This window comes from Oncorhynchus keta, chromosome 4 (assembly GCF_023373465.1).
Source record: "Oncorhynchus keta strain PuntledgeMale-10-30-2019 chromosome 4, Oket_V2, whole genome shotgun sequence".
Lineage (NCBI taxonomy): Eukaryota > Metazoa > Chordata > Actinopteri > Salmoniformes > Salmonidae > Oncorhynchus > Oncorhynchus keta.
The window spans coordinates 33,965,994-33,978,963 of record NC_068424.1 but is presented as its reverse complement, the minus strand read 5'-3'; the positions used below and the strand labels follow the sequence as shown (position 1 = coordinate 33,978,963).

General features: G+C 42.6%; 1 protein-coding gene across 1 annotated transcript in view; it reads left to right on the top strand.

The window, feature by feature from the left end:
• ptprn2 (protein tyrosine phosphatase receptor type N2) overlaps nucleotides 1-12,970 on the top strand; it is a 256,439-nt gene that overhangs the window by 51,219 nt on the left and 192,250 nt on the right. Inside the window, exons 3-4 of the mRNA XM_052506465.1 lie at nucleotides 1,088-1,201; nucleotides 11,473-11,723. Coding sequence (XP_052362425.1) covers nucleotides 1,088-1,201; nucleotides 11,473-11,723 — 365 coding nt within the window. The remainder of the gene's footprint in view (nucleotides 1-1,087; nucleotides 1,202-11,472; nucleotides 11,724-12,970) is intronic.

Sequence of the window (12,970 nt, the reverse complement as noted above, 5' to 3'; positions counted from 1 at the left end):
TATCACGTGAGCTGCGGCTGAAAGAGAGTGACTATTGGTGTGTAGGATTAACCTAGTCAGTTCATTTATTATTGCAAAGAAGCAGAACTAAGGCTGGTTAAGCTCTCGTGATAGGTTGAGTGATGACAGCGCACCTGCTTCTGAAACCTAGAAAATAAACGGATAAATGGCATGTGTAAATAAGCAAATGTTAAATAAATAAATGCATGTGTAAAAATAAACGGATTTGAACAGGCATGGCAGTGTAGGGTGCCAGTCAAGTCATGGTGTCATTAATTGCCACTGCTGGCAAAGCACAGTAAATGAGCACTGACTGTAGATAAGGTTGTCCTGTGGTGCAGCACGAAGTTCACATCATTAGTCTCTCACTCACGCACACACACACACACACACACACACACACACACACACACACACACACACACACACACACACACACACACACACACACACACACATAGATGATGAGTCATAATGCTTTCAACTTTGAGTTCGGCATTTGACTAGAGTTTGATGTATTTTGTTGATTTTGAAGAAGACGAGACACATGGATATTCTTTCTCTCCCTGACTGTGAAAAGACGCCGTGTGGCTGGGTCATTTATATTCCTCACACGGTATCCTGACCCCGAGTCTCGCAGCCGTCCCAGCATGCTCCTCCAGTCCAGATAACCATTGAATTAATGTCCAGGTAGGAGCTCCGCCGTGGGTTGCCTAGGAACCCGCGTTTGGCGAAGCAAGCGACCTGCTGATAGGGAGATAACAGTGTCCCTGATAACGTCTCAGCGCAAATGATGGCCTGGTGCTTATCGCACTGCCGTCAAAAAAGTGTCAGCGACTAGCTCCAAAACAGGAACCCGAGCTTACAAGAAACTGCAGGGAGCACACGACTTCGGCTTTCCTACGAAAGTTGTAAAAGATGATGTTTCACCCTCAGAGTAACAATCCTAAAGCCCTGTACTGTTGTCATTGCTTTGGCAAGTTAGTTAACCCTTTCCCAGAACTCCATTCTCCTCATGTGTCTGTCACTGCAGTACATGCTCTGTTTGATGACAGTGTGTGTATGCTGTACGTGTGTTCCCTTCTAGACAGAGTGTTTGGAAGGTGCCTGGAGTTACCCGGTGCGGACCTGTACACCTACGATGCCTCCGCCTCTGCTCTACAGCGCCTCAGGACTCTCCTACAGATATTGGCCCACAAAGGTGCGTTCTGTTTGTCCGCCTGCTTGTCTCTCTGTCTGTCGTTGTGTGTGTGTGTGTGTGTGTGTGTGTGTGTGTGTGTGTGTGTGTGTGTGTGTGTGTGTGTGTGTGTGTGTGTGTGTGTGTGTGTGTGTGTGTGTGTGTGTGTGTGTCTGTGTGTGTCTGTGTGTGTGTGTGTGTCTGTGTGTGTCTGTGTGTGTGTGTCTGTGTCTGTTTGGTCTGTTCGTCCTTCCAGACGTTATAATTATGTGAAAGCAAGCCCAACGTTCAAGCTGCAAATGTGGCAAAGAGGTAAAGTACAGGTAATATACCACATACAGGCCATTGTTGTGCCCTGATCATATAACGGCACCAGGAATCTAATTGGCTTGTATGATTGAAGGACATTTGGTGCTAATTACGTGGATGAGTGACGGTGCTGCATGCGGTGTAATTGCATTAGACGGCCTCTCCTGCTCCATTAATGGGAGCACGGCAGCTAATGTGCTTGTTGAACAGGGTAGATACGGGAGAACAGGACACAAAACAGGCCCAGGGATGTCCTCAAACAACAGGAGAGAGAACACAGTTGAAACATCTCCAAATGGATCTCCATTTTTGCCGATTTGGATCGGCAGGATCTTGGCATTACTTCGTTCTCGAGATATTACTCCGGTGTACAGTATGTCTCTCTCTTTCATATGCCTCTGTCAACCTGTTTTCCAGATGACGCTACTCCATGTGTGGGTTGTACAGTTGTATTGGCTGATCTCTCTCTCTCTCTCTCTCTCTCTCTCTCTCTCTCTCTCTCTCTCTCTCTCTCTCTCTCTCTCTCTCTCTCTCTCTCTCTCTCTCTCTCTCTCTCTCTCTCTCTCTCTCTCTCTCTCTCTCTCTCTCTCTCTCTCTCTCTCTCTCTCTCTCTCTCTCTCTCTCTCTCTCTCTCTCTCTCTCTCTCTCTCTCTCTCTCTCTCTCTCTCTCTCTCTCTCTCACACACACACACACACACACACTCACACACACACACACACACACACACTTTCCTTCTCTCTCTCTCTCTAATGTTCTTCCGCTGTCTGTCATGGGTGGCACATGGAAGTGACCAATAGTTTGGTGCCTCCAGCCAGGACCAGAGAAGCCTTTTAATTGACACAGTGTAATAGCACAAATGGATTCACTAGGCCAGTCAGTTCACGCTCTCTAGCGGAAGTCTATCCAATGGAACTAAATAAAGGAAAGTGTTAGACAGTTGATTGTTTAGGTTTAGCATTTATGTTTTACCAAAATAAATACATGCTTCAATTCATGAATGTTTTAAATTAATCAAATTAAAAACTAGATATGTAATTTCATGTCTCATTCACATTTATGCAACATTTATAACATCCAATATCATTATCCTCTGTTAGTCCTGTAGCCAGATTTCATCAAAAGCATCTGCAACTACAGGCTGTCACAGCAGAGGGCAGCAAATACCTTCAGCACTAACCTCTCCCAGCTAATTGGCTTTACAGGCCACTCTAAGCATAGCCTTTTTATAACAGGCGTAAACAACTGTAGAAAACCATTTTGAAAAAGCATTTGAAAAAGCGTGCATCCATAGGAAATGACAAACGCAGTAATGAATATTAGGAACCGTGTGAGACCACAGCATTTATTGTAATGACTTCTCTGAAATAAACGGATGAGACTGAGGAGGATGAGAGGGCAGATGAGAGGGAGGACGAGAGTCCGTTTGCTCAAGCTCTTATATCCAGGTGTTAATATCTCTGGAATGTCTGTTGCCGGGAGACGTTTGTCTGTGTCTGACTGACGTTGTGTTCAAATGCAGACGGAAAGACAGGAGACCTGACGTCACCCCTCCATCACACACCTTCGATGGCGCTGCACAGTCTCGGGTTCCAGTTCAACCCGGCTCAGTTTTGCTTGCGCTCTGTCTCTTGGAAACGTATCTAAAGACTGAGTGGCGTTCTCTTCAGACGAGTCAGTCTACGCTTTGTTGTGTCCTGGGTCTTATCGGCTTAGCATGGCTCCTTATTGAAGTGTCTGTCATCTTTGAGATGTTTAGTTCAGCTCCCCTGTTGAAGAGCAGACAGAGTGATTGAGACTATTGTACTGTAACCTAAATGGAGTAGAAGAAAAGATGGGGGGGGGGGAATTCAATTGCATCGATTTGCAATAAACTTTATTTTGCATCGGAGTCGCTTGTAGACGAAATCATGCAATCTAATCTCTGCACACAACATCCAATGTCATTAGATCAATAGAAATTGACCCCGGCACAAAAAGGGTTTATTTTGTCTTCGTGTTCCTTGCTTTGTTTGGCTGTATCCCTACTTGGAAGGAGCATTGTCGGCTATTACATTTTCCACATGCCGCCTTGGAGTGCAAGACACTGTCATCCACTGCAAATGACTTTTATATTAGACTGCACCGATGGCGCTGTGTGCCGAGGCGACTTTGGGATTCACAAAGTGCAAACACAGTGTGTCCGTACTTCATATAGCAAAACTGCAAAGCATTCAAGGCGTTTGGTTCAACGTCTCTCCGTGTGTGTGTGTGTGTGTGTGTGTGTGTGTGTGTGTGTGTGTGTGTGTGTGTGTGTGTGTGTGTGTGTGTGTGTGTGTGTGTGTGTGTGTGTGTGTGTGTGTGTGTGTGTGTGTGTGTGTGTGTCAACCTGATCTACAGACAACCTGATCTACAGACAACCTGATCTGTGACTAGAAGCTTTGCTAAGCAAGGCTAAGTGATAGGTGAAATCCATAGTGACGACAAAATTGACTACAACCACTTAAAGTCAAATTTGAAGTGTGTGAGAGGAGGAGAAGCATATATCCCTTTAGAGCCAGGGAGCGTTACCACTTAACCACAGGCTCTGGCTATCTGTAATAACGACTAGGGTCCCTGCTCTACAGTTGGTTGACCCTTCAGCATCACCTTGATCCGTGTGCAAAGCAGAGTGAATTTTCACTTCCTCTCAAGGCAAGCAAATTAAGATCATGCATTGTGACATTTGCATCGGATCATCTAGTCAGGGAGATGCAATGAGTACAAACAGACCGTATTTAATTTCAGCACCACTGATCTTCCTCCTCTCCGGAGGTTCCATGTATTTAGGGTATATGTGTGTCTTTGTGTTGAGGTTTATCTTCCACAACAGCAAAACATACAACCAGACCTGGGTTCAAATCCCATTTGAACTCTTTCAAATGCTTTTATAATTAGAATTTAGCCCGCCTGTAGTTCCGGAGGGGTGGGTTTCGCAGTTTTGTGCCTATACTATAGGTTCCATTGCGCCAGGCAAGCTCAATTAAACCCAGCGAAAGCATTTGAAATGACTTCAAATATCATTTGAACCCAGGTTTGCATACAATATGTCATTTCTCACCCACACTCTGTTACACATACATTACATACAGTTTACTGTCAAAGATGTATACATATACACAGACTCACAAATGTCGGCTACATAAGCTATTTTACAGCTAAGCTAATAGTGCCAGCTGTATTTTGTGTTAAAGATTTTAGATCTGGTACGGGTATGGGAATATTGGGTATAAAATGAGAGCACCTCTTGAGTCAGAACATGTACTGGTTGGACTGTTCTCAGACCACAGTTGATTTGAGCACACCATGTGGGTTTCTATAAATGGGAATGCCAACTGCTGCAACAGTGCTCTGATGAGTGCTATTGGGTGATTCTCATCAAACCAGTTCTAAACACGTCTGTAGCTGATTTTGTTACAAAACGTGCAATCGTCATTCTCAAGACGTAAGATTTAAAGTTTTTGGCAACGTGTCTTATTTTCTATCAGTTTTGCATTTTCGCCAGATTTAAATCATCAGGTCATTTTATACAATCTTGCTTGAGAAAAACCTAAGTTATTTGAATACAACACAAAATATGTTACTGTAGTTTGTCCATAAATAATCCAAATTGTATAGTAGTTCAAGTTTACATTAAACTATAATATGTATTACGTAAAAACACAGTGTCTTTGGACGTGTCTAATTACCGTAATTATTTTTCAAGGTCCTGTAAAAACGACAGTTTTTTTTTATAAATACCTTTTTATTTCCCCATAATATATCATCTACAGGAGTAGTGCTTAGGTGAGCACAAGTTAAGATAATTCTAAGTTCATTTATTCGCTTATATGCCTTCAGAATGAGGTTCTTATTCTCAAACACCCCAATTTACCCCACTTGGCCTTCTCATTACCGAAACGGCTAAAAAGCTCAAATTGGGAAAAGGTCAGAGAACCATTACCTTAACAACATGGAGGCATAAATTGACTTTAGTGATGTTTTCAAATGCTTGCACGTCTCGTAATGTCTGTCTCCTATCATTTACAGATCGAGCTAAGGGCCTCTCAGTACCGAAACCCACATTTGTCATTACCACGTCATTTTTGGGTAATCAGAACCTTCATTTCGGTAATGATAATAAGCTCATTCTAGTGTATAGTCACTGGGTATGCTGTGCTTTTTATTTATTTACTAGGACTGCTCCTTAAACCTATTGTATAGATCTTTGGTAATACAGTTATTTGATTAAGTAGGGTTGTCAATAAATATGGGTTGCTTAAACCCCATTTAACAAAATCGGCAGTTTGTGTTTCAGAGCAACCCCACCACTTAAAGGAGGATATCTTCATGTTGACATGTGCACCTTTCCCGAAACCCACATTTCGCATGACCACCATACTGTTGTTTGATATCCCAAGACAGTTGTTGGCCCATATGTGAGTTTTCTTTTCAGATACTTTATAGGCATATTGTGTTGTGCCATTTGCCCAAAGGATCCCATTGAATCCATAAATACACACAAACCAAACATAGCCATGTCATAATACACCGATATTACCTGTCAATGATTTATTCCCCCCCAAAAAGTCCACTTCTGACTTTTGAAAATGCATGTAATTACGGTACGTATAGTTCTGCTGAAATTGGAGGTATTTTACTGCATTAAGATCCGTGATTTTAGTATCTTGCAATGTCATTTGGGATTACTTAATCTATGATAGAGATCAGTACAGTTTTTGAATGGCAAACTATGCAACACTCATCCCGAAACATGCGGTCTCATCTCAAAAAACCTGCTCATCATTACTGTATGCACCAATATATAGGAAATATTAGGAAGAATCAAATGTATACTTTAGCAATTTTGGCTTCATCTGATAGTGTTACGGTAATGATAAAAAGAGGTTATGTGTTACGGTAATGGAATATACTATATGACCAAAAGTATGCAGACTCCTACTCGTCAAACATCTCGTTCCATAATCATGGACATTAATATGGAGTTGTGTCCCTCCTTTGCTGCTATAACAGCCTCCACTCTTCTGGGAAGGCTTTCCACTAGATGATGGAACATTGCTGCGGGGACTTGCTTCCATTCAGCCACAAGATCATTAGTGAGTTCGGGCACTGATGTTGGGCGATTTGGCCTGGCTCGCAGTCGGCGTTCCAATTCATCCCAAAGGTGTTCGATGGGGTTGAGGTCAGGGCTCTGTGCAGCCCAGTCAAGTTCTTCAACACCGATCTCGACAAACCATTTCTGCATGGACCTCACTTTGTGCATGGGGGCATTGTCAGGCTGAAACAGGAAAGGTCCTTCTCCAAACTGCTGCCATAAATTTGGAAGCACAGAATCATCTAGAATGTAATTGTATGCTGTAGTGTTAAGATTCCCCTTCACTGGAACTAAGGGACTTAGCCCAAACCGTGACAAACAGCCCCAGACCATTATTCCTCCTCCACCAAACTTTACAGTTGGAACTATGAATTGGGGCATATTTGTCCGTCGGACATTTTAATAATTTAATTTTAGATATTTGTATTTTCATTGTTATGTTTAATTCAGGCCTGTTCATGAGGGGAGAAATGTTAAAAAGTTTTTGCCATAATAATCATTTTTGAGTTGGTAGTTTTAGAAATGGTGGTAAAATGCATAATATCTGATCAAAAAACATAATAGTAAATATGAAATAGATAAATACAGATTCTAATCTCAGTGATCCAAGAGGAAATTTTGATAAAAAATGTCAGTTTCGTGAGAATGACCCTATTATTTCCTCACAGTTATTCCCACATTTATCTGTGGCAAGACAAGGTAAGATATTTTTTTGGGGACAATTACAAACAGACAATAGACAATTTCCTCAACAGTATACACATTGTAACAAAACTACAAAAGCAATATGAAACGTAACTGTGGAGGACTGCCAAGGAATCTTGTTTTGGGACATTACATTGAATAAGATGGCGTAAAAGATGATTGAAGTAGATACATTGTTATTAGTTCCTGTCTCCAAGTCTTGTTGTTTCATCTGCTTTCTTGATTTTAAATTAATAATACAAGTTTCAGGCTAATTAATTGAGATGATAAGACAGTTGTCAATCCATTTTTTTTAAATCTTTGAATAATAAAATAATTGTAATTAATAATTATTTTATTATTCAAAGATTTAAAAAATGGATTGACAACTGTCTTATCTCAATTAATTAGCCTGGAAGTTGTATTATTAATTTAAAATCAAGAAGGCAGATGAAACAACAAGACTTGGAGACAGGAACTAATGGCTTCTGAATATTTAGGAGGCCGCAGCCTCTCTCTCTCTCTCTCTCGCACCCCATAAAAACATAAAGCCAGCAGAAATATCTCGACTGCTCAAAGCCTCCTCTCCCGCCGCACTAATGGCTAGGTGCTAATTAACAGCTGCATTTAGCCGCAGACAGTGTTCTGGTTTTAACAAGCTAAAACTCTGAGGCACTAGGAGATTAAGCCTGACCTTTCTCTGGACCCAGACAGAGGCGTGTTGGCGTTATATTTAGCTCCACAGCGCTGAGTATAATCAGCTGGTAGCTACTTTACTAAAAGGCAGCCAACCATGTACAGTAAATGTTGAGGCCTGCCTCCATCCCTTCCTGAGTCGGAATCATTGAACGGGGCAATCTGGGATTCAAACAACAACAGAACAACAATGAATGAATAAAACAAATTGATGTACCAATCCCAGATTGTCCGTTAAACTCCCACCTCTTTTTAGGCGCGAGCAGTGACTTCTCTCTCTACCTGTGGATAAAGCTGTCACAGTCAATCAAACCTGTGCCATCCGCCTTCTGTTCCCCAACAATCAGACTTTCTCTCACCACTGAACCCATTAACCAGGAATAATTAAGCACTAGATATTTTATGGGTCCTTTATGGATTCAACTGGACCTGCCCCCCCCCCCATCTGTCCTGATGGCCCCACGATAACTACTACTGCACTAATGTATGGAACACTTAGGCTTGCTTCCCAAATGGCTTCGTACCCCCTATATACTGCACTACAAATAGTAGATGGGAGGATGTGTTGTGATGGGGCTGACGGTTGGGTTACGTTCGATAACACCTACCCTATACACTCCGTGGTCTATTCAGAGGTATCATGGGATACATCAGTGGCCAAGCTAATGAAGTCATATGTAGCCACAGTTGGTGAACTATTCCTGGCCTGGCTGGCTGCTAGCCTGTTGTTCTCCTCTGCATTGAGTGTACCAAACATTAGGAACACCGGATCCTTCCATGAAATAGACTGAGCAGGTGAATCCAGGTGAAAGCTATGCTCTCTTATTGAGGTCACTTGTTAAATCCACGTCAATCAGTGTAGATGAAGGGAAGGAAACAGGTTAAAGAAGTATTTTTTTTTGCCTTGAGACAATTAAGATATGGGTTGTGTGTATGCCATTCAGAGCGTGAATGGGCAAGACAAAATATTTAAGCACCTTTGAAGGGGGTATGGTAACCAACCAAAGGACATCCAGGCAGCTTTACACGACTGTGGGAAGCATTTGAGTCAACATGGGCCAGTATCCCTGTGGAACGCTTTCGACACCTTGTAGAGAGTCCTTGCCCTGACAAATTGAGGCTGTTCTGAGGGCCAAAGGGGGATGCAACTCAATATTAGGAAGGCGTTCCTACTGTTTTGTACACTCAGTGAACATCATCAAAAAAGTGTTGTCTCTCAAAAAGAGGACCTCTTCGAGGGCTACATTTGTATCAATCAATCAAATGTATTTATAAAGCCCTTTTTTACATCAGCAGATGTCACAAAGAGCCACAAAGAAACCCAGCCTAAAACCACAAACAGCAAGCAATGTAGATGTAGAAGGGAGAGAGAATGTCTGAAATAATTGTGAAATATCATGGATTCTATGGATAACACCCATACTTTCCAATAACAAGTATTCTCATTAAAATAATTTGTCAATGCTATTAGAATAACAGTAAAACTGCATTCCATATCTGACCATCTTGGCCCATACTGCATTATTACATTATCGGTGGTATTTCTGTGTGCTTTTCTGCAGTGGAATGCAGACGTTCCTGTTGGCTCTTTGGGAATGAGGCCAGACATCCATGTTGTTTTGGGTCTCTTCTTGCCTGGGTAGCTCCATCTGGCCTTGGCAACGCAATGTTGTGCCCGTGCCCGGGAGCCTTGCATTCTGAGTATGTGTTGGCAATTAGTGGAAATGTTGGTGTGGCTTTGGCTGCGGCGTGACATTCTCGCAGGGCTTGTTGACTCGCTGGGAGGGCGCCATGCATTGCTTTGCTTTTCCTCAGGTTCACTGTCATCAGATTTCAAGACAGACCACGGCCAGATAATTACACACCACTGTGTACACTGACTGCATGACCCTCCGTTTTGTTGCTGTCTCAATGTTTTCCCATAGCATTGTGTTTTATTTGAACAGTGTTTATTTTTATATTTATAACACAGGGGGAAGATATGTGTTGGTATTCTGGGTCGTATACACTAGACACCAAACGGAAGAAAACGGACAGAAACGGGGAGGGACTGCCTGCACTTGTCCAATAGAAAACGCTTGTTTTAATTTACAATTGCAAAATGTTTTGCTACTGTGTACTAGAGGTCGACCGATTAAATCCGCAACCCGGATTTTTCAACGCCGATACCGATACCGATTATTGGAGGACAAAAAAGGGCGATACCGATTAATCAGATGATTTTTATTTATTTATTTGTAATAATGACAATTACAAAAATACTGAATGAACACTAATTTTAACTTGATATAATACATCAATAAATCAATTTAGCCTCAAATAAATAATGAAACATGTTCAATTTGGTTTAAATAATGCAAAAACAAAGTGTTGGCGAAGAACGTAAAAGTGCAATATGTGCCATGTAAGAAAGCTAACGTTTCAGTTCCTTGCTCAGAACATGAGAACATATGAAAGCTGGTGGTTCCTTTTAACACGAGCCTTCAATATTCCCAGGTAAGAAGTTTTAGGTTGTAGTTATTATAGGACTATTTCCCTCTATACCATTTGTATTTCATTAACCTTTGACTATTGGATGTTCTTATAGGCACTTTAGTATTGCCAGTGTAACAGTATAGCTTTCGTCCCTCTCCTCGTTCCTCCCTGGGCTCGAACCAGGAACACAACGACAACAGCCACCATCGAAGCAGCGTTACCCATGCAGAGCAAGGGAAACAACCACCCCAAGGCTCAGAGCGAGTGACATTTGAAACGCTATTAGCACGCGCTAACTAGCTAGCCATTTCACTTCGGTTACACTAGCTTCATCTCGGGAGTTGATAGGCTTGATGTCATAAACAGCGCAATGCTTGACGCACAACGAAGAGCTGCTGGCAAAATTCACAAAAGTGCTGTTTGAATGAATGGTTACGCGCCTGCTTCTGCCTACCACCGCTCAGTCAGATACTTAGATACTTGTATGCTTGTATGCTCAGTCAGTTTATATGCAACGCAGGACACGCTAGATAATATCTAGTAATATCATCAACCATGTGTAGTTAACTAGTGATTATGATTGATTGTTTTTTATAAGAAAAGTTTAATGCTAGCTCGCAACTTACCTTTGCTTACTGCATTCGCGTAACAGGCAGTCTCCTTGAGGAGTGCAACAAGAGAGAGGCAGGTCGTTATTGCGTTGGACTTGTTAACTGTAAGGTTGCAAGATCCCCCGAGCTGACAAGGTGAAAATCTGTCGTTCTGCCCCTGAACGAGGCAGTTAACCCACCGTTCCTAGGCCGTCATTGAAAATAAGAATGTGTTCTTAACTGACTTGCCTAGTTAAATAAAGGTATATAAAAATATATATATTTGTTTTAAATCGGCAAATCGGCGCCAAAAAACACCTTGAAATCGGCCCTAATTAATCGGCCATTCCGATTAATCGGTCGACCTCTACTGTGTACACTAATGAATATGACCATGGTTTAACATTGCTTTACTCGACTCCATCTCTAGGGTTGACATGGCAGGATGCCACCACCCAGCATGTGATCTCCAGAGAGCTGTCCAAGCTACGCAAGGTTCCCATCCGAAGGCCAGATCCCCCGTCTGCCTCCCTGACACGCTATGGTGGAGACAGGAAGCTGAAGACGGGGGAGGCGAAACTTAGCAGGAGCGTCCAGAAGTACCTTCAAGAGCTGGGTCTCCTTCCCCAGTCTGTCGGCGCTGCTCGCCAGGAGCTCCAGCGAGAGGGGCCCCTCACTCAGGTAAGGGCCTGATAGAGAAGTCATTCCATGGGTGGGAGGGGAAGAGTTCCAAGCCACCTGCATTTGGTAGCTTTAGGGGACCATTGAGAGAGAGGCCTCATCCTTGGTTAACCAGGGCCTCCATGTTATTTTTTTTTCTTTCTCTCCTAATGCATGAGGAAGAAACCATATAGGCAGGGGGGCAGCTACGTTGTCTCTGCACTGCTTTTGTTTCCTTTTTTCTCCCGTCATCTATCCCGCTGAGCATGGATGATCCTCATTTAGAAAGGGGGTTCTATCACTCCTTTACTATTTATATCGCATCACCGTATTTCAGGCAGGGCCCCGTGAGGTTCCATGAATAACGCCCCACATCCCAGCCAACCCCAGAGCTGCCCCGCTACTTCCTATTGCTGTTTTACCATAGCGATGATGGCATCCAGAGTTGAGGAGTTCAGGACCCTCTTTAGTAACGAGGCGGTGTTCTTTGTTGCATTGTGGGATAGTGGATGACAAACATGGTTAGCATGAATGACTGAGGCCCATCCCGCTGGGTTAATGCCATTAGGGTCTCCCAATAGTCCCGAGCTGGGGAGAATCGCATTATCTCTCTCTAATGCCATGGTGGGGACAGAACAAAACAAAGAAGGAAGATAGCATACACACTTATTATCACGACCTAGTAGTCTAAGGCCTTACCCTTGTGTTTATTGTGTCAATGTATCTACCCATAATATTGTTAATGCTTGTCATTGTCAAATGTCTTACTTTTCAATCAGTGGAGGCTGCTGAGGGGAGGACGGCTCATAGTAATGGCTGGAATGGAAACAATATGTTTGATACAATTCCATTGACTCCGTTCCAGACGTTATTATGAGCCGTCCTCCCCTCAGCAGCCTCCACTGTTTTTGAATCTACTGCTTTAATTTAGTAGTTTCTGGGTTGGATTATGAGAAGCTAGTGGTGCTCAGTTTGATGGGGGGGATAAGCGTTTTTTACCAAGTCTGTGAATATGTATAAAATGGTTGTTGAGTGACACTATCTCCTTCAGAATTTCTACATGCAATTTTCAAGGGCAGTTGTCTTAGAAATAAATCTATTCATATCCTGTCCTGCGTGCCCAAGCCTATGCTGCTTCTTTTTTATATCAGAAACCTGTCATAACACTGATGATCTCGCCTTCCCTTCCCCCGATCGCTGTATAACATTACACATAGACATTAGGTCGGTTGAGTTGATCCACATCATTTCAGAAAGCCAGATTGTTC